This window comes from Contarinia nasturtii, unplaced genomic scaffold, assembly GCF_009176525.2.
Source record: "Contarinia nasturtii isolate CC-2019 unplaced genomic scaffold, AAFC_CNas_1.1 Cnas_scaffold_695, whole genome shotgun sequence".
In the NCBI taxonomy this organism is placed as follows: Eukaryota; Metazoa; Arthropoda; class Insecta; order Diptera; family Cecidomyiidae; genus Contarinia; species Contarinia nasturtii.
Genome location: NW_022198046.1, coordinates 11,957,637 through 11,980,632, shown reverse-complemented (window position 1 = coordinate 11,980,632; position 22,996 = coordinate 11,957,637). Strand labels below are relative to the sequence as shown.

At 32.6% G+C, this 22,996-nt stretch overlaps 2 protein-coding genes across 3 annotated transcripts; one reads left to right on the top strand and one right to left on the bottom strand.

The window, feature by feature from the left end:
• Window positions 1-6,251: 6,251 nt before the first annotated feature.
• On the bottom strand, window positions 6,252-8,209 carry LOC116341046 (nucleoside diphosphate-linked moiety X motif 19-like). Its single transcript, XM_031767898.1, has 7 exons — window positions 7,990-8,209; window positions 7,854-7,911; window positions 7,627-7,777; window positions 7,416-7,560; window positions 7,217-7,335; window positions 6,888-6,969; window positions 6,252-6,816 (listed from the first exon to the last, which is right to left on the bottom strand). The coding sequence occupies exons 1-7, from the start codon at window positions 8,086-8,088 to the stop codon at window positions 6,394-6,396; spliced, it is 1,077 nt and encodes a 358-aa protein (XP_031623758.1). The 5' UTR covers window positions 8,089-8,209; the 3' UTR covers window positions 6,252-6,393.
• Window positions 8,210-8,614: 405 nt separating this feature from the next.
• LOC116341315 (glucose-6-phosphate 1-epimerase) lies at window positions 8,615-22,759 on the top strand. 2 transcript variants are annotated; one of them, XM_031768290.1, is made up of 9 exons: window positions 8,615-9,129; window positions 12,164-12,215; window positions 19,867-19,925; window positions 20,006-20,162; window positions 20,226-20,406; window positions 20,607-20,763; window positions 20,848-20,967; window positions 21,049-21,080; window positions 21,372-22,759. In XM_031768290.1, the coding sequence occupies exons 1-9, from the start codon at window positions 9,060-9,062 to the stop codon at window positions 21,378-21,380; spliced, it is 837 nt and encodes a 278-aa protein (XP_031624150.1). In that variant the 5' UTR covers window positions 8,615-9,059; the 3' UTR covers window positions 21,381-22,759. The 2 variants fall into 2 exon arrangements, with proteins under 2 accessions (XP_031624150.1, XP_031624149.1); XM_031768289.1 differs by having other exon boundaries at window positions 8,618-9,129; window positions 21,334-22,759.
• Window positions 22,760-22,996: the final 237 nt, after the last annotated feature.

The following is a 22,996-nucleotide window of genomic DNA, read 5'->3' as shown; positions in this document are numbered from 1 at the left end:
ATTGACAAAAATAAATATTCTTGAAGAAAAAACCCTGCAAAACGTTTGAATGAAATGTAATGATTTTTGCCAATATTTTGCGTTTAATCAACTTTGTGTTTTGTATCGTTTCGGAATGATGTATATTCTTGTATTTTTTCTTTAAATGTTTTATTGCGCTGAACTTCACATTTTGACGATAAAATTGATATGGGTGGTTTCCGCCAATTTTATTTTCGATTTTATGCACATTTTTTTTAGAAGTGACCTTGGAATTCTCCTGTGACCCCTCCTTTTCAGACCATTACTGTAAATTAAATTGAAATTTTATTTAACACTCTCAGCAAAAACAGATGAGAAAATCAAAAGTAATCAGAGCAAAATCGCATCGAATTTGTATTGATAGTTTGAGTTTTGAAGTGAAAATCCAAAAAAATTACAAATTATGGCATTTGCCAAAAAAATATCAGAGAGAAATGAAATCCGACAAGCATTTGCATTTTAATCCGATTACTTTAGATTTTTCTCTATCTATAAGAGTAGATAAATGATTTTGAATAAAAATTGTGCTTACACGTGAAACATTGATTTTCATTAACTTGTTGCAATATGCGCAGTGCACTCTTGCAATAAGATCATCTTGTTGCAGTATATTCACCATAATCACAATCTAAGCAACTATAGAGCACACAGTAATAGCAGTCTGGTTCTACCATGATTTCTTGTACAGTCGATCAGCGTAACTGGTGTTGATCAATCAAATAAATTTTGATGTTTTTTGATGGTATGAACTTTACTTTAAAGAGTGATGAAATATATAATGAACGTTCATATTTATAACATAGATAAAATGTGAATTTTCAATTTATTGGTGCATTTTGTATCATCAGCATTGTTTATTGCCAAGAAAATTTATATAAATCATGTGTATAAACAATGGTTGATGAAGCAATTGTAATACGCAAAATTAAATGATAAATTCATCGCGAAAGAACGCTGGACAATATTTCAATGAAGTATAATCACCCTTTTGAATTTTGGCTTGTGAAATACTTATATATTTTACATACATAGGCTCTGAATACTTTAAGTTTGTCTAAGCGCACATAATATGAATAAATAAAACTTCTTTCTTTTTCCAAATGCACAGAATTATTTAATTTAAGATCTTAGCTTTAGTTTTCTGGTACATTTTATTTGATGCAATTTATGCTCTAACAAATGGTAAAATAAAATCAATTCCATTCCATTAGGTATGGGGCTGTTGTTCTATAATAATGTTTCTGCAATTAAAATTGAATGTATATTTTACTTGATTGTTAATTTTTTGCAATTTTTAAAATTCTTATGTTACCTCTGAGGAATGGATTTTCATAATATTACCGCATTCGTTACAATATTCTCTGTCAACCAAATCATCTTGGTCATCACCGGGTACGAAAATTTTACATTCCAAACACCAATATTGTGTGGAGTAATAGTAGTCTTGTCCCATGATTGCTCGCAAGGCACTGTCGACAGCCAGATCATATCACTTTGCCGGTAGTCATTAAGTAGTGATGACAAATGTAAATGGAATAGAGAGGTTTAAAATGTATATTTCCGCTTTTTTAATGCGTATGACATTGTTTACCGTCCAGAAAATCCAATTAAAATATTTTGAAAAATGAATACGATAATAAAACGAAGCAATACCTCAAACAATTTACAAAATACAATCAGTCTTTGTAAACATTGCTAAATTGTAGTCGGTGATTGACAAAATCAAATGATAAACATTTCAAAGTAGAAATTCTTTAAAAAATATATAGAAAAATGCTGTGAAATCAAAATAGTGATTATTTCGAATGGAAATAATATATTTGGACCTCTAATTTTGCTGAATATAATGGCATCGATTAAATTTTGTTTATAAGAATCAAAGATTTACATAAATATTAATGTTCAATATGAAAAAAATAACGAAAAACAGGCACAAACTATTCAATGTTTATATTGAATTCAATACGATTAAAATATTTGATACATTGTAATGTGTTCGCCCAACTCTGTAACTTGCTTCGTTTGCATCAATCATATATGAATGCATTACATAGACATGTTCAGACAGTAAACTGGATCTGAATATGTTAAAAAATGAGACACTATGACAAATGTAAAATGCATGAACGATGCAGATGATTACAAAACAATTGAATGTTAAAGATTGTCACCGATATAATTTACAATGTTGTCTTGCATACTGAAATGTAAGTGCGTTGATGCTGATTTTGTAAATGTGTGAAATGAATAGCAGGTACGCTTCTCTTTCATGTTGCACGACACAAAATGCGAGGGTGATAAGACGGTTGCTGTCGGCGAAAATAAACGTTTGAATTGAAATCGAAGCGCATCACTGGCACTACGTCACAGTAAATACATTGAATACTTGATACAAATTCACCCTGACGAACGCACCATGAATAACAATAAACATTATAATAGACACGTTTATAAATTTGCATCGCCCCTCTTGCCATTGAATTAAATAACAGTCATCGGCAATTGGTTTTCCCCATTCATGAAATCTGTATGCGGTTTTTTGGCTTAATTCAATGACGATTATATTCATTCAAATAATGTGCTAACAAAATGCCACAATCAAAAATGAACCAGAAGTCAATTTCTGGTTTAACTTTAATGGACTTTTAATTTGTTGGAGAGTTAATTTAAATGATTTATTTAACTGGAAACGGAACACGAAAGTGATGGGCCAAACGTTTCATCAAATGATTATTTTCGTTTTGTTATTGGAACTCGGTTCACAAGGCTGGAGCTTCTTGTTTTAAAATTGAACGAACAAATGTGTATGTGTTTAACAAAGAGATTCCGTTCAGAATATCAACCGCTCAGAAGGATAAGACACGAATAGATGTTTTTCAAGAGCATCTCCGCTCATGCTCGAACATTTTTTCACACAGAACCAAACTGTTGTCTATTTTATCAAAAGTGTTGATCGAGAGTTCTTTTACGGTTATAAAATGAAGCATCATTTACCGGCTTCTAGGGTGTGTATGTGTGCCTTTTTTGCTTAAATCGATTGCATAGTGAAAATGTGTTTCATATATTATAAATGAATCTGCTCTATCTCATTCCATGTGAAAATCAGAATTTTTTTTAATTAACTGAATTCATTTTAAAATACTTTTAATCAGAAACCGTACATTTTCATTCATTATTTATTTTAATTGGTGTTCTTTTTGCTGTTGTGTTGTGATGAATAACAAAAAAGAATGTTTCCGAGCAAATATTTGGCATAATCATCGGTCTGATGCATCTCCATAAACAATTGAAAACTAAACAAATATGCTTTTGACTCATTTGCATAACATGCTACCGTTACAATGTACACGCGCACTACGGCACATCAAATTGAGGATATACACACAATTTCCGCATGGGAAAAACGGTACTTTATTTCGAAAATATTAAAATTACAAACTAATTTGCATTTTAATTTGTTGTAAACATGAGCCAAAAATCGCATATTTTGTGGAAGCGACCTGTTTAAACAAAATCAAGCGTGATGGTCATCATCGTGTTTCGGACACTAGCTTATCTTATTTGATACAAAAGATATTTATACATAAACCGATTTTAGCAAATGGCTTAAAACTATTTTACTACTAAAATCACGTTTTATGAATATGCTTCAGTTTCTCATTCAAAAATCTTCAAGACTATATGGAAAGTTGTTAATAAAAATATATATTCGATGCTTCATATATTTAGTTTATTTTCGAGATGGCGCCTTTTATCTCAAAATGAACATGTTCCTGTTCAGAGAGTTCACAAACAACTTGCCCTATTGCAACAATAGATAACCTACTGTCTGTTTGAATAATATTACAATAACATTTCATTTTTTTTTTCTCTTTTACAAGCACAGTTTTCTTTCTTCTATTATTTTCTTGGTTAGTTTAAATCCGATGTGCTATCAAAATATTAAATCTGGATTAAACCCTCTTGTGACTGAAACAATATTTTTGCCATTTGTGGAAAAACTATTTTTCAGATATCGATGTGAAGTGCGGAGAACACAATAATTCAGTTATGTTCTAGTTAAAGAAATGATTTTTTTTTGCTGTATAAATGTTGCCTCAACTACAGTATCGTATAGCACAGTGAAAAATAGTAACACTAGATCAATTTCTAGTTCATGTTCTTTGGAACATTGATTAAGTAGCAATACAGACGACAAAAGTGAGATGTAACCACTTTATCATTCGTGGCACGTAAAGTCTGCTTCAACGCTGTCTATTCGGTACTTCAATGATTTCTCTGTACTTGCCCTTTGGCTTTTCACTTTTTCACCATCTACTGCATGAAATGTTAAACCACATTCGAAATGATTCGTGTAATTTGTGCTGGTGGAAAATTGTGACGCCTTAGTTTACAATTGAGTAGCTGAGAATGAAAATGTTTTACGGAATCTGACCTTCTGCCATCGCTCATTTGAAAATTTTAGCTGGCGTAAACAGGTGACCATTTCCATTCTCAGCCATACAATTTATGACACTAAAGTAACTATGCACATTGAGTTGCGAGAGTAATAATCAGTAGATAGATTGTACAAATAGTCAGACAAGTATTCGAAAACGTTAATTTGATATATTATGAGAAACAGTCATAATTTGATTTAGAAGATGATGGTGATTCAAAGACAACTTTTTGATGATTCAATCGCACAAAAAATTGCATCTTCATTTGGAAGAAGTGGAAATTAAAACGTACACTATTTTGACAAACAAAAATTAAAAGTAAAGGAGTTTTCATTGCAAATGGTTTATTTTCATAAATTTTCTCAAAATTCCATTCGAAACGGAAAAACGTGAAAAAAAACACTTATGATTAAACTTGCTGCCACGAACCACTTTAATTTAATGTTGTCTTCCTTCTTCATGTTGGTTTATGTTGTTGGAGCGTCTTCTTCCTAATATAATTGAAGTAATATTCAAAATAGTATTAATATAATTGGACATTACAAAATAAGTATTATTTTTATAATATTTATTGTTTTTTTTTTTATTTGAATTTTTATAATGAAGAATGATCGGCATGAATAAAATAATTTTATTAAAATTAAATAACTCACCAACACTAGTTCACGTTCCATTTCATTTCCACATAATTGGCATTCCATCTTATTCAAATTGTATACCAATGTGTGAACGTTTCTACAATGTTTACATTTGAATTTTATCATAAAGTTCATTTTGAAGTGATATGTGAACCGAACGCTGATAAAATTTGAATTTTAATTTTTCAAACGAAGTCTATAGAGTATAGACTGATATAGATGTCACTTCTTTAAATTTGCCGATAATCCAATATTCAAAAAGTGAATGAATACAATGAGTAACGAGTTGTTAGTTTTTGTTCTGGAGCCTTAACTTCATGATAAATGTAACATTTATTGACGAAAAATATTTTGTATACAATGAAGTGATTATTGAATTAAAACGAAACAGTTTCGACAAACACTGCACATTTGCGAGATAACAAATTGTTATTAACAATCAAATATATTTTTTACAAAATTGTACAGAGAAAAGCAAACAAAAATTAATCAAAACATTTATACATAAATAATGACTTTCACAAATCAGAGTCATCAAATATCAAATTTTGACATGAGCAATATCTTTCCAGGATCATTATTCCTTGAAAAAATATGGTTTGAAATAGCCATCAATGGCTAAAGTAAATGATTCATTGTGATGAAAAATCTCAATATATGTATTTATTTTGTAAAACTGATTTTTTTGCCGTTAAAATTATAAAAATGACGTTTTTAATCATATCTATCACAGTATTAAGATAAAGAATTATTATTAATTATTAAGAGAAAGAGATTATTGTAATTATTGTGGTGCTAAAGAATTCTTTTCAGAAAGTGTAATTTAATTGACAATAAAAAGATTCATTATTAAACAATGATGGACAATCTCATCAAAATCGTTCTAGTTAAACATTTTTGTGAAATATCACTGTAATAATCAAGTGATTACCCACAATGAAAATTATTAAGATAATTTCCTTAAACAACATTGTATAATGTGTATCTCACACAATCAAACGCATGATGCGTTACGCATCCTCAATTTTAAAAAATAAAATCGTTCTAAATTTATTTTCTTCGTATGTTTTAACAACAAATATAATAACAAATAAACAATTTATCTACGATAAAAAAGCATTTTCATATATATAAAAAAAGGTTGTATAAAATGACAAGAAAACTTGTCCATTCAATGCAAAAATATAAAAAACGAAACATTTGCAACGTAAAATGAATTGTTTAGTTGCTATTCGTCAATTCGGTATGTTTCAGCGATATTGCTTTTTAAATATATCATATCTATATGTACAATTTTATAGTTTTGGTTTGGTTTTCGACTGTGGACAAATGTGATTGTCGGGTAAATTCACATTATGCCAAATAGCAAAGTTTTGCAACGATTTTAATTCGAGTCTGTGCAGATTTTTCGCTGTTTCTCGACATTCGTCACATGTTTTATCTGCATATTGTTCCAAATTATGTTCCGTAGCTTCTAAATTGGGATTCTTTGGATAGAAATCGTCACCAGGATAGCAATGAATGATACCGTCTTTTGTGTGATAGTGCATTGGAAATATTAACGTTGTGGGCGCATTCATGCCTCGTTCCTTGGCAAACGGTATAACTTTATCAATGTCCGGTTCGTTGTTCAAACGAGACGATTCATACATTTGAGGCGGTGGCAACCAATTTTCACCAGATTTATTGCTGTCGAGAAGTTCCTTTGGTGTTAACCACTGCAATTGAACATAATACATTTGATTAAATAAATACAAACACATATTTTTTTTAAAAGGCAGTAATTTACCAACGATCGCTGCACCTCGTCATTTGTCACTTGAATATTGGGTTGATCAGTAACACCGACCACGTAGAAAACCGTTTCAAATCTACAAGAACAAAATTTTTGCATTAAGGATACACAGAAAACCAAAAATGAAAAACCAAAAATGAAAGTTCAAAAAATTAAAAAAAATGGAAAAAATACGGGAGAACAAAATTGGACAGGCCTATTCAGCACAGAATTATAGATTAAGAATGCTGACTTTTAGTTTCTTTCTCGTATTTTATATTGCAAAATACAATAATGGGCCATTATTAATGGCCTATTGTCATCTGTGTTTTTTTTACAATTACCGTTTCTGTCTTTTAAACGTTGGTGTCAACCAGCATGACCATTCGTGTAAGCTCCATAAATCAGGCACTACATTTAATTCTTCACACAATCTCATAAAATTTGACGCATCTTTGTATACCTGAGATATACACAAAAATATAAATTTTATTAATAATTAATAATCAAAGCCTTATTTTGTTGAATGACACCGAAATCTACCTGTTTTTGCCAAAAATCAACATCAAAATTATTTTTTAAATTCGAAAATAAATTCGAATCTTTCAGTTGCTCCTTATTTTTACAAAGTAGTACACCAAGCTCTTCAAATGTCTCGCGAATGGCGGTGATTCGTAATGATATATCGCTATAAAATGATTTAAACCATAAACAGATAATTTAAAAACAAGTATTTGTAAATTGTATAACTTACCGACTGATTGTATTGCCGCCATCATGATTAAAAATGAACGACCGATTTGAGCATGTTTTGATAATTGACTTGAATTTTGAATCGTCAATTCCGAATTTACGATAGAATTTCAGCCAGTCTTCAACTTGGTCAGAGTTTTCGGTAACACCGCCTGTTGAAATGACAATAACATTAAAAACATTTTCAAAAAATATCACGTCATCAAGCCTGACAACACATTTAATTACCTGGAAAGGTGAATGCGCCCGGATACGATGCCTTTGATGGTCGTTCTAATACAAGCACCTTCATCGAAATCAATTAAAATCAATTTATATTTATTATTTCGACATTTATGTGCGTATTTCGGTATAAATTACATACTTTATAATTGAAATTATTTATTTTAGCAGCCTCTGCATTTTTACCCAATATAATCAAACTCGATGAATGTTTCCAGAGTTGTTTCAATGACTGTGACATTCTTCAAACGAGACGGCGCTAAATTTATTCAATGAAAATCGTATTATCACAACACTTTTTGATTTGGAATGAGGAATTGCAGTCATAACTGGACATATACTAGCTTTGTATATACTTTGATCCGTGCTGTTTTGACAGATAGATAAGCATTCATTTCAGTTTGACACAAGTTGTGAATTGGAACCGTTGTAAGGTTTTTCCATAAATGGTTCGTGCTATTTTGGTCTCTTTGTATTTTCAATAGATTTATTTGCTTCATTTCAAAATTACAAGCGCGAAAATCAATTTTCAATTTTCAATGTAAAAATTTTAAATAAATTAACAAAATCGAATGATTATCATTGTAACAAGTGAGGGCCTGACAACAGTCGAATTGAGCGCGTTCAATGGAAACATAAAGCTTATTGGAATGTCGTGAATGACAGCCGAAAACGAATTCAGGCGGTTTTTTCATTTCGCACAAAAGTCATAACAAAAAAAACTTCGTGGTTCGGCTATTGCCGATGAAGTTTTTATCTATCACATTGAGCAGAACGGAACGTAAAGTGAAACAAATCGCATAAGCACAGTTCAAAAACGCCAGTCACCCAATGCAGACGTCTTTTTTCGTCGAACCAACATTCAATCGGCTGCCCTCAAATTAACTAGCAAATATTGAAAATTTGGTGTTTTTGATTCAAATTACTTCGAAACTTACGAAAAGTTTAATTTAAATTATAGTTGATCATTGGTCATAAACAATTAAATAAATTTGTTTTTTCAAAAAGTTTGTTAAACATTTGATTCAGTTAAAAATACGGTTGATTTTTTGTTTGATTTGTATCAGCCAGCGGTCTGGTTGTCGTCGTTAGTTCGAACGTTTTTTCCTCTCTAAATTATACATTTAAGTGGAAATTGAAATTCTAATAGCGAATATTTTTTTATACATATATACAAGTGAACGCACAATAACGACTAACTAAGCAGAGACAATGGCAGCGGCTACCAGTGTAGTGGTATTAGATCGTGGCAATAATACAACCTGTACTGTAAATTTGCACGGTAAGTAAAAAAAAACACGATTTTTTTCGTATATTTGCATAAATACACACATTCACTGCGATTCGTATTCAAATTCATTTGTTGGCGCGTCTGACAACTTCCGATCTATGGGCACATCGAACATAGTTCGAGAGTTGTATTTGCTGCGGTCGTTTCTTTGCTTCTTTGCTGCTCGAAATTCTACTCAAATTCATTTTTCGCCATACAAAGTAATTTTTATTATTTAAATTCAAATAAATAACACCGCATAAAATAGTCACGCGCGCAAGTAATACATGATGTATAGTAAGTGTCTGTCTGTCTGTCTTTACCATTTATACACATTGGCACCCAGTCGTTGTGTGCTTGCACAATATATATCGCAAAATTGCACTAATAATAATCGATGTGTGCATTAAATGAAAGGAAAATCCAAATAAACATATTTACTGCACATAGGACCTATGCTGAAAAACTTTATGTGGAGACATAGAGATGGAGAGAGAGAGACGTCGAGAAAGAGAGACATTTGTCGATTTCAATTTCGCAAAATACAATGTTTTCTATTTGCACTACATTTTCATTTCAATAAGCATTTACTTTAATGACACAACCAGTGCGATAGATAAACATGACAAAATATAACATACGTATATATAGAAATGATTGAAGCTTGTGGCAACGAGCAAAAAAAAGTTGTATACGATATTATATGCAAACGCAATTGATGTATGATACGCTGGCTGTGGATACATGTACTCGCGCCGACAGTACCAAAAAAAATGTGTGTATTTTTTGGCGTATTTCTGTTGACGGGCGCACAAGTGGAGTTGTTGCGTTCTCTCTATTTGGTGGCAACCACAGCGGCAGCAACACCAACAACAGCAGCAGCAACAACGATGACTATGTATGCGATTCTTGTTCATATTTAAATTGTACTCGTCAACTGTAATGACACTGCCGGTTTTTTTTCACGATTAGATTTATCTATGTGCAAAAAAGCGGTTGTCGACGACAACGATAAATGCGAACTCATACATTGTATTTTTGCGAATGGTGAAGGTTTTTGACTGGCATATTATATAGTGTGTGTTTTTTTCTCATTTTTTTTGGTTCGTTTCGCATAGACACATACTAACAATTCTTTGGTGCTCGATTATGAAGATTTTTCGACTAATAATATTTAAGATATTGTTGCGTTCGATTTTATTCGTTTGTTCAGTGCTTCTTTTTGTCTGCCTCTTTGGTTCCCGCTTCCACTTAAGCCAATGGTTAGCGGTAACCTTAATGAAACTCCGGTCAATGTCAAACAAATTATCAACTAACAAGAACCGCAACAACAAAAATGAAACAAAGCTGAACAACAACAACAAAAAATCGCAATCACCAACCATCGGAATGATTAAATTGATATTTTGGTGTTCTATCATCCGAATATATGCGTCAATTCATGCCATTTCAATAACTCAACGATGGCTGCTATTGGATTGAAAAACTTAAATTACATGTTGAATAATAGCACTTGCACATTAATCTCCAAACCTGTTCAGAATTGGTAATTCAAGCAAAAAAAATAATAATATTCTCATTGTTTGTTATCAATTCAAATTGTGTGCTTATTCGACTATCGTAAAATTCACTTGTTTATACGCGCAAGAGATTTTAAGCGACACATTATATTCAATGCGTATGTTTTTTGTTTTGGTTTCATCAAGTGATCTTTTTATTTGGGTCATATTGATACGCTCAATTGTTTGTTTATTGAACCGCAATAAAAGGCAAACTTTTCGCTATCAAATCGACGTACACATCTTTGCTATGAACAATGTTAACCCTTATGCTCTATTATCGAATCATCCAGAGTGATTTATAGCCAATTATTGGACAAATCATCACATGAACATTGAACAATGCCAACAAATCGAATGATAAGTAACGATTCCCTAACAAATTCCCAACAAAATGATCAAATTTTTAACAACCACCGTCAAATGCATTTTGAGTGATAAATATTCAAATGATCAAATGATGAAAAAAAAACAGCTAAAACTGGTTGGAATTAATCGCAAAAAAAATTATATTTCGTATCTATCTTTCACAATTCCTTTTTGATATTCACTGGTATTTATCCCATGGTGATGAGTCGGTCATCTCTATTGGCAAAAAAGACATTGAATAATTAGTGTATTCAGAAATTAGCATGGAAAGGAAAGCATTATTAGATAGATTAAATATTAAATTGATACTCATTTATTATACCGACCATTCCTTTTACACAGCCAGTGTACTGCCTCATTAAAATCGTTAAAATATATTCAACGTTATTTTTAGAATAAAGTGTCTACTTTAATCATTCATTATCGATCCGAGAAATAGTTGAAATTTTCTATTGAAGCTCGGATTTATAATCGGGTTATTATCATTGATTTCAATATGTTTCCAATGAAAGAATTATTCATTTGTTATCATTCCATTTTTTTTTTGCTTTTGGTTTCTTATCGCCATTGGACCCTTACGGTTCATGATAATTTTTCTCATGGATTGGACATGGAATATAATGAAATTGCTTTCTAATCCGATTTCTATACATATTCATATACTACAACAAAATGTTAATGACTTTATTGAGAATAACGAAAGAAAAAAACCACACAGAGATACTAAGATCCACCGCCTCTGTCGATTTGCCATCGAGGGGTCAAGAAAAAAAAATGGATTTTAAATCGATAAGTCGCCAGCAAAATACTGTTGCTTCATTTTTTTCGTGCAGACGAAATCAGTTTTTTGTGACATTTTGCTCTTTGACAAAACGATTTACGCATGTACAAACCGACGGACCATTTGAACTGATTTATCAGTTCGATTGATATGCGCCAGTATAGACTAATGAGTAGAAGATTGTTTTGTTTTTGAGTCGAAGAGGACAAAAGCGGACAAAAGTTCCAACTATATTTGTGATTAACAAAAAAGACAAATGTTTAGAATAACAAACAAAAAGAATGTAGAAAATGATGGAAAATAATAACTTTTAAAAACAAATTTATTCTAATTACAGGAGCCACGGTTGTTTCATGGCGTGTCAATAACCAAGAACAATTATTCGTGAGGTAAGTACTGTGTGATGGAAAAAAGTGTATATGTACAAAAACAATAATCATTTGAAGGTGGTCTTCAAACCAACAAAGCATACACAACCACACAAGCGTTTGTCAGGTCAATCACTCATTTAGTTCGTCTGTATAATGTTTCGAAAAAGAGACATTTTCTGGTAGCACACACCAAACGAGCACAAAATCATCTAAATGGGAAAGAGAAGTTAAAAGCATGTCAGAATATCGAAAATTGAATTGATGACCACATTTGCCCATGATTTTTCCCGCATGCAGAATAATATACAATATTGAAATTCCGTTCCATTACTTTGTTGCTTTAGCTGTGTCATATAATATTATATGATGCTATTTCAAGTTAAGTGCGCGCGCGAAATGTGTATATGTTTTTTCGTTGCTCTCTTCAAGTTGGCTACCACTTTTTCTTTCGATATATTTTTATCATTGTTTCATCATCAGTACAAGCAGTAGCAGTTTAGTTTTCTTATTGGAATTCTGGTTTCTTGTGCTATAGCCATTTGTACTCATGTGTTTGCTACGTTTGCCCGTTGGTTTTTTTTTTTCTTTCTTCGTTCACTTCTTCTCTCTACGTCGTTTGTTTGGTTCACTCTCTTCGTCTGTGTATAAATATCGTTCACTTGTGTTTCTCGTCTCATTTTCATCGTGCCACTTCTTCTCCGCTGGCCGTTTTGATGAACCACTTTTTCAACGTGAACCATTTTCCATGGATAAAAACTTGGCGCTACTTGAATGAAGATGTGTGTGCAAGCGTTTTTGTGCATGTGCTTTGCACACGATAACTTTGTATAATACGGCAATAGCATTTTCTTCGTTTTGTCGACGACTGTGTAGAAGTGTAAGGCAAAAGAAGCATCACCAAATACAACAACGACAACGGCGATGCTTCGGCAAAGGAAACTTTTTACCATTCAATTGTTGTTCGTACAACGTCGATTCAGAAAAACACTCTTTCGCCTGCTCTCTCTCTCTCTCTTTCTCACCCGCTCGCTCGCTGTATAATTACGGTTTTAGTATTGGTGTAGACGGGCAAGAAATGCGCTTTATTATATATTCGATTTGTATATTTCAAGATGAGAATATACATTTTATACGTACAATGTGTACAAATGTACATCTATCAATATCTCGGCTACGAATTGCTTCAACATTTTTTTTTCATTTCGCTTTTCTTTTTTCGTTGTTTTTCTTACAAAATCATTAAGCACGTATCGAAAAACTCATCCAATGCAGATAGCCAGTTGTATCGCTGTCATTTGCTGCTGACTGTTGTTGGTGAGTTCCCTTTTTTCACTCTATCGCCAACGAAATTAAAGGAAATGACTTTATTTTTCGTATCAATCTAAATCGAACGATTCGATGGATGTCGTGTGATTTTCCGAACATTTTCCATAACGAATTTTGCTCCCGAACAGCATACAGGGTGTCTCATATAAAAGGGTCGGCCAGGGTGGGAATTTCGCAAAAATCTTTAGTTGATCGATGAGTATGTTGGAGATGAAAAATAGAACATTTCTATCTGACCAGAATTTTGAATTTTTTCTGTTTTTTGAGGGGGAATTTTTTCCAAATCGATCAAAAATAAGTTCGAATATCTATCTATGGTTGCAATGTGTTCTATGGATCTCTCTCTCTATCTCTCTACGAGATGAACAATTTCAAACGATTTGAAGATCAATCGGAATGCAGGGAGAAGTGGTAGCGGTCATGAGCATTAATCCTTTTCTTCTTTTTTTTTCAAAATTGCGAGACGGAAACAAATTTTGTTGGTTGTTTTGTTCTATCGTGTTTTTCAAGTCCATTTCTACAAGATAAAACAGTTTTTAGACCATATCATTTCAATTCATTTTAGCATACAGGATCCCATAGAAAAATTCAAAGAAACTGTGTCAAAAATTGATTGTATCTCAAAACTTACGTCAGATTCTGTTTTCTCGTGCCAGAAAATGCCCCATCACACATTTCAAACTTTGATTTACGTCTCTAGAAGAATTACACTCCGGGAAAAAAAATTGATGAGCGAAAAAAGGTTTCAAAAAAAAGCGAGGGTTTCTAAAAAAAAATTTTTTGGGACGGGTCCCTATAGGAACCTTTGTCATTATCTATGTTCAATTTTCATATTTCGGGAAATATATTTCGGGAAATCGTGCGGCTACCGATTCGATAATTGTTTTCGATACTAATTTTCGCCTCAATTTTAATAACGCTTCAAATGTTCATTCCTTTTTACCACATTTTGTAGACGTTTTTTTTTTCACAAGGAGTATTTTCGCTGTAAATTACCCAAATAGAATGAAAAAGAAGCATATGGAAAGATTCTGTACAAGCGCTTTTCGTCACTTTTTTCACGGAATGCCGCACGAAGTGCAGGTAGCAACAATGACTCAAAATTGATTTTGATGACAAAGAAGAAAAAAACGATTGAATTATAATTGTTGAAGAATGTTCAGACGAGTGATGATAAATATGTAATGCAACCGGTCTCCAAATACACACATATACATGCATACATTCGAACGGTGTTGATTTTTAGCGTGAATAGCAATTCAAAGAGTTCCTTTCTAATGATTTTTTTTTCTCGCTTTGTTTCGTTCTCAATCAGTTATGTATATATAACTGGCATCCACATTGCCACAGTGTTGCTATACTTTTCGTCAAATTATCGAAATTGCTGACATTTTTCTTGCGCTTGATTTTGAAATGGAACATATTTGGCTGTGTGTGTATGTTTTTTTTTTTTGTTCACTTTGCAATTCAATATAAATTCCATCGGCACGATGCTATGCCGGTGTCGCGCGAGATTTTTCTTTTCAACCATTCCTTCTTGCCCATTCTTTGCCACCGAAATTGTAAGAAGTAAAAAAGTTTTCGTTTTTTAATTTAAAATTAACGAATCGACATATTTTTGTTTTGACTTCTCTTAGCAAACCGAAAACCAGAAGACAAAAAAATACCACGTGAAGTCAAACTTTTTTCTTGTTTTCTTCATATTTTTCTGCACGCATCTTTAATATTCCAGAAGAAAAAAAACAAAACAGCACACTGACCGTCTATGGAAAATTGGTTAATTTGCGATTTTGTTTTGACTGTTGATTTCAACGAATCTTCAGTTTATGTTTCCAACTGAAAATTTTGCGGTACAGCTTCCAAAAAAACGGCGTACAATTCTCTCGCAAAGTCAAAATTGTACAATTATAAACTTTGTTTTCTTTATAAAAAACCGCAAAAGGAAAACTGAGAGCAAATGTGAATATCAAAAGTCTTGCTCAAGTGAGGAAGAAATAGCGCGAAACGGAGACAAAAAAGGTAGAGAAAAAACCGAAACAACCAAAAACTTTCGACTGCATAAAAGATAAGGAGATCACATTTTATTATTATTTTTCGAATGAGTTTTTCGAATAGCGCAAAGAAAGAGTGAGAAGAGAATAGGTGGAAGGAGTAGCGTATTATTCAGCATTCTGTTGCTGCATGCATTAAAACATTCAACGAACATAGTACATTATTTTCATTCTGTCTCTGCATCCAGCATAGAAAAGTGATTCATTGTAGAGTTTTTTTTGTTGTGTGTATATTTAAAACGTCCACCAGCGTTTTCTTTTAGCGCACCCAATGTACGTTTCTTTTTAAACAGAAACTTTAATAAATTACATTTTTTTTTCTCCGTTAATTTTTTTGTTCGAGGATTTTTTTTTAATTTCTGTGTATGTGACCAAGTATATAACAACATCAGTTCTTGTTCAATAACTCTGTGCACTCAATGTATACCTATTTCCATAGTAACTCTCTTTCTCTTTTTCACTCTTGCTAAACGCACAGATTCGATGGAGAGAGAATATTTTTTTTACTGTGCTTCAAAAAGCCACCCATAAAAAGCAAATTTACTCTTTTGATGGAGAACGAAAAAAAATGCAGAAAAAAGTATTAAATTTGGTTTGTTCGTCTTTTTAATGATTTGTGTGCTTTCATCGCGGATATAGATATTTTTTTATTTTCATTTGTACAATTTTAGAACGCAATGCGCCACACAATGAGTGTAGCAATACCACATCACTTTTCATATTGCGTATCAAATGAACGAAGAAAAACTATGCTTATAATATTATATAACATGGAAAAGAAACACAAAACTCGGAAGCAATTTTGATGGACAGACAAATGTTGATCATATCGTCCGACGGTGTATCGAATTGGTGGCATATCAAGAAAGTTCTAAATATGATATTCCAAGTTGATAATAAAGAAAATGACTGGATATAACAGAGAACAAAACTTACACAGTGACCTCGTATCATATGCTCAAATCATTTTGGTCTCAATTCGGTTGTTGAGATATTTGAACACATGAAAGTATGAGCATTCAAATTGATTTCAGACAACTAATTTATCCAAATCCATTTTATACATTGAATCGGTTTCAGTGTTGCCTTTCTATTGATCGTACGCAGCATCATTAATGTCGTAGTTTTTTCTATCTCTTCTTTCCACTTTAATTGAAATAAATGAGAACTTTTTTTTTTCTACGGACACAATTTCGGCGTTTTTTTCGGTGCTCAGTTTTCGTTTCGTTTTGTACAAATATTCCACCGCAAAGCAAACAACAGATTATTCAAAATTCGGTATAATTTTTGCAGTTGAATTGAAATCCATTTCGTTGGATCTCATTTCTCGAGCAGGGCTTTATTTCAATATTCACGCATTGAAACATATGTGAGTAGCGCATGACAGGTTCATTCTTCGATGATAAAAAAGCAGATCATTTGCAGAATATAGAAAAAAAGATAGAGCGAGAAATGAAATTAAATACGCATCAATGCAATGGGAAAATAATTAATCATTCGAATCTAAACGATTTACTACCACCATCATCAAACATCATTCAATCTCAAGGCATAATTACTATTCCAATAAATTATCATTCAAATCCATTCTAATCGCTTGTTTTCAGTAAACGTGGCGAATTTCTTGTTAATTTATAAATCACAAAATGTTATTCCAAAATTGCCAATCGAATTCTAAATGTTGAATTATGAAGAAAGAAGAGTTAAGAGATGATAGCGATAATCGAGTCTTCGATTTAAACGTGTTTAAACGTCTCAATAATAAAAAAAATGATGTTGTTGTGATTGAAATGTGAAAAAGACAAAATAAACAAACAATTTTAAGAATCGTCGATCAAACTTGGGCTAATTTTCCATCCACTTGATGTGTTTTCCACTTGTTTTTATGAATAAGCCGGTACAGCATCGGTGCTTATGTCATTATTTATCCGAAGAGCGGCATGCACGTAATGGATTTTGTGTTTATGCTATCGTGTACTTATTCGCATAGAAAAGAATCGAAATGGCAATAAAGACAACGACCACAGTGGCAACAACAGCAACAGCAGCGACGATGTCGGCATCACTATAGAGTCCATATGATATGTCGCGATTGTGCTACATGCACATTACATAAAATACGAAAACAAAAACGATATTCCGCAGTCCTTCTCTCTTTCGCTCACTCTCTCTGTGTGTGATGTGTTGCAAATCATTTCGTTTTCGCTTCGTTCAAAACCCATTCGCTTTATCGATCTATGACAACAGTACAACAAACTCTAAACCATGCACAACACACGACTGAATCATGTACATAAAGAGCGAATGCAATTTTCTGTTGTTGTTCATTCCATTATGTACAACGACATATCAACCGAACATGTTTTACAGTGCAAAACGCGCGCGTTTCACTTGGCTCGCGTCGATTTCTGGAGTTTGCGCTAGTATTTTGTGTATTTTTGGTTTTGATGAATGGAAACCACGTGCATAAAAACTATTTGCAATCGGTTGCGTTTGTATGTATTACATAGATACCAAACACACACATACGAATAAAAATGGCTGTCGGCCATCAGCCTAGTTTTTCATCATTCATTACGATTGCATATGAAAGAAACTAAACCATTAATATTGCTACCGAACGCCAATGTATACCATCGCGTATTTTGTATAATATAACATATAGATAAATGGTAGCACCGTTGCCGTTGGACGCATTTGCCATTATACAAGACGTACGTAGACAATGAAAATGTGCCGGCGGCAAAACTTCGAGAAGGAAACAAATACATACAATAAACAACAACAAATAACATATATATGTATATACGACAACGAAATGAACGATAGAACCGAACGAACGATGCACAACGAAATGAGTTGATAGTTTTTATTTCGGTCTTCATTTCATTTGTATATGTTTTGCGTTAGATTTCGCCCGAGAGTCACTTGTGTCTCTTTGTGGAAAAACGCGCTTTTTCTCCCATTCTCTCACTTTTTCGATTCGCAATTTATATTCTATTCCGTATATTCCATGGATGCTGACAACGATTTCGTTCGATTCGTACTTTTTCTTTATTCGAATTTTCAGCGTTCGTTTCACGTGTGCTTTTTTTATCGCGTTCCATTTGAAAACTATGCTCTGTTTTTATATTATAAAGAATTTTTTTTGTTTAATTTTTTTTTGCTCGCTAGCGCTTTTCAAGCTTTACATTCTCGTTGGGTGACTCTGTTATGCTCCGCTTTCAATGTAAATATCCAATGCTTACAAAGTTTGTGTTGAACTTCTTTCTTTCTCTCTCTCTCTCTCTTTTTCTCACTGCCAAATGTTAAACCATCATTGTTGCCGTGCATTGATTTTTTTGTGTGCGCTTCCTTTCTTTGGTCGACGGCATGCTACGACAACAAATTTCTATATTCTGTATGTAGTATGTTCAAATTTTTTTTGTCTTTGGCCAAAAATATCGTGTATTTATTCATTGTGTGTGCGTGTTGTACGATTTTTTCTTCTTCTCTTGTCGTCCAACTGCACGTTTTATACAAGTATGTGATCGCTTAAGTCTTGTGTTTACAATCGCAAAAAACGGATGATTTCTATATTCCATTCTATTGAATGCACTTACTCCATATTCCTGTATTGTGCGAAATTCTCGACAAATAAATATATGTGGCATACACAATGCTGCCTTTTCATATTGAATCAAATGCAAACGTACTTTTGACACGGAACATTAAGCGATGGTTACAAAAAAAAACTTTTATTCATGCTATGTTTTGATGTCGCTTTTTTCGTTGGCTCTCTCTATCTCTCGCTCGCTCGTTCTCTTGCTTGGTGCACGTATGTTTTGTGCCCGGCATTGCAAATGGCTTATTATACGTTCTTCAGACAAAGACCATAACAAACTAAGAATGTTTTGTTTACTCCCCATTCCACTGCCATTTTTAATATCCAGACCTTTTTTTCGCGTCTCGTTGCAACAACTGCAGCACACAACTTTTTTCCTAACTTGTTCATAATCAAATTTCTTTCATCCTCGTTCTTCTCTGTTTCTGTCTCTGTTGCACCAAACTTTTCCTTCTCAAAAATACTTTTCTCATCTGTGTATTTTGTTAAATAATTTTTCATCGTGAAACAAGAAATGATTCTCTTAAGCATATCGAGTTCAATGAAATTGATGATTCTTTTTTTGGCATTTTTACAATTTCTTTGTGTCTGGTCAGTTACATCGATTTTTTTTTGTTCCAACTCCAATTATTCACTCTAAACATCAATTTTCTATTTTAACATCAATTTTTGTTTGTCTCTTTTGCAGCAAATTAGCTGTTTTTGATGGTAAAAAAGCAATTCGTGGCGGGATTCCGTTTGTTTTTCGTAAGTACAATTCGATTATTCTTTTTGCCTTGAATAAACAATGTCGAGTTATTCAAATATTATTTCGTTAATGTCTATAGCACAATTTGGACCGAGCAGTTTTGGGCCACAACATGGATTTGCACGCATCTCTCGATGGACGTTGGAACGAGCACCCGAAAGACTTCACAATGGTGATATTGAAGCGCTTTTTTCACTCATGGACAGCGAATTCACAAGGTCAATGTGGAATTTTCCGTAAGTAATACTATTACGTTTGAAAAATGATTTAAAGATTTAACACCCTTTTTCGTTTCACAGATTTAGAATAACTTATCGATTAATTTTGCGTGAAAAAGAATTACATTTCCACATTGGTGTGTTCAATCCAAGCAAAGATGTTACATTTTCGTTCAATTTGTTATTGCACACATATTTGAAAGTGCCAGATGTTCGTCGATGCCAAATTACCGGTTTGCATGGATGCACATTCATTGATAAGGTACAAACAATAAATGATAGGATGATGAGAGTAAAAAGGGCAATAAGTGAGGTTAGAACGATACGCAAATTTGAACCTTATTGTTGAACCAAATTCGAGTAACATTCTAACCTTACTTGCCACATTTTTACTCTGAGCCTTCAAATATCTAACTACTTCTATACAAATATCAATTCATCAAAAATTGTCGTAATTTTTAGACTCGTGATGGTCCAATTTATCAAGAAGGCAGAGATGTTGTCACAGTCAATGAATGGACTGATCGAATTTATCAGCACACACCGCAAGAGCATATTATCACAAATGTTGTATCAGGCAGAAAAATGAAGTTGCAGAAATACAATTTCCCCGACACAGGTACACACATACAATCGGCCATCCAATTTTAATGATTTAAAATCGGTCTGATCATATTGATTTTTTTTCTTCGTTTTTTTACAGTTGTGTGGAATCCATGGTCGGATCAGGCACGTGAAATCGGTGATTTGGGTGATGATGAATATCCAAATATGCTTTGTGTTGAAGCTGGTCATGTATCGACTCCAGTAATTCTATTACCAGGTACATTTATCGAAAATTAAATGCAACAACGTTCAAATAAATTTTATTTTTTATATCGATCTATTTTCAATATCGTTTCAGGCACTGCTTTTGAAGCGAGTCAAATTCTTCAGGTATATATATTATCCGTAATCTGTCTGGCGTTTTGTTGCCCACCCCAATTGTTAATGAAACCATTGAAAGTACGGCTTTACGGTTTCATACATATGCGGGTGTTTTTTCTTATCATCTCTTTTGTTCATCAAAAATTATACATTTTCTTTTCGTTGTTTTGTACCTGAATATGTTTTGTTTTGTTCTTTTTTTTCTGTTTGTGTGTATTTTTATGTTGATTATTTGTTTCTGTTGATTATCAATAAAAAAAAGCTGGCAAATTTAATCAAACACAAAAAAACCAAACACAGGTAATGTGAGTAGAAGCTATTGGGACGGCATCATCGGCGCGGAAACGTAATAAAAAGAATAAAAAACTTCTATCAGCGTTAGCCGTGGCGGCGGCTGCTGCAGCAGCAGCTGGCGTGTCATCCCAATCATCAACACAACCATCGCAATCAAATTCAACGGCGTCCAGCCAAAACATTGAACAAAGCACAATGGCATCAACGGTAAATGCATCGACAAGCGGTTCGTCGGGAGCAACACCAAATTCACCACCTCCACCACCACTATCGCTATGGCAAATGCCAAACATTTTTTGGAACAATTTCCCAAAAAAGAATACCAACTGTGTCGATCCATGTCAACAGCAATCATCAACCAATCGAATGTAAATGATGCCACACATTTATATACACACACACGTACACATACCGCGCACACGCTCAAACTACAAATTACAACTATTCCATTAGAAATTATGATGCATTTCCAATTCTAATTAAAAACGAAACTATAAATTGAAGTCAAAATTTTGTGGCTTCCGTTCTATTGAAGTGTTAGTTGTGGATTCATTCCAATAGAGTTAATCACAATCTGATCGATTCAGATTCATTATTTTGGTGCTTATTAAAAAAAAAACATGTAATAATTTGAGAATCGGTGATTGACTTGATTAAATATGTAAATATTATGTCTCTTGAGATGAATGTCTAATGCACAAATACTGGCTACATTTTATATTTCTTATTATTATTATTAGTTTTTATCTCGTCGAAGATATCAAACAAATACACTTTATAATTGTATACGAAATATATAATTGTAAAATAGATACAGAAACAGATAGATGTAAACGTAATGAATAAATAATTTCAATTTAATAGTTATATTTAGTTGATTTTCATAGAAATACTTGATTAGATGATTATTTTATGTAAAGAAAACCAACAACAACAACAATTGAATGCAATGGATTCCATAATTTATGTCCCTTGGTTGTGATATATAAACTATTTAAACATTTTCTTTGTCATTTAACGTATGTGGCTGATGCGATTCAACATGATAGCCCGCATTTGTTTGAATTTTGTGTTCTGGAATTAACGGTGCCGATATTAGATTGAAAACAATTTTCATTCGAATTTTTACACCTTTTGCATTACACCTTCAACGGAATCGCGATTGTTTATCGTAAACATTCATAAAAAAATAAAATAATATGATACCTTTAGATAATACGAGGAGTCAACTATGATATAATAGCATGTAAAAAAAAGAGTATAATCTAATTCTACTTGGAATATGGATATATTTGCCACATTCTCAAAATATCTCTTGTATACGAATTAATTGTAATTGTAATTATCATCAACGGATCGAAAATAAACACTTATATACATACTATTATAATGTTTACCAATTGTTTCTTTAAACTTTACAAGAGAAAGAACTTATAGACTTTATATGAAATCTACACACACGGCATATATTCAGTCGATGAAATACAAATGATAATGTAAAATTGATATTGTCAATAAACTTTATTCCCAATTAGACAACTTTATTGACTGAAGATTTTCTCTTAAATTATTTATTTACAAAAAAAAAAAACGATTCGAATTATACACGCAAAAATGTAAGTCTTATTAAT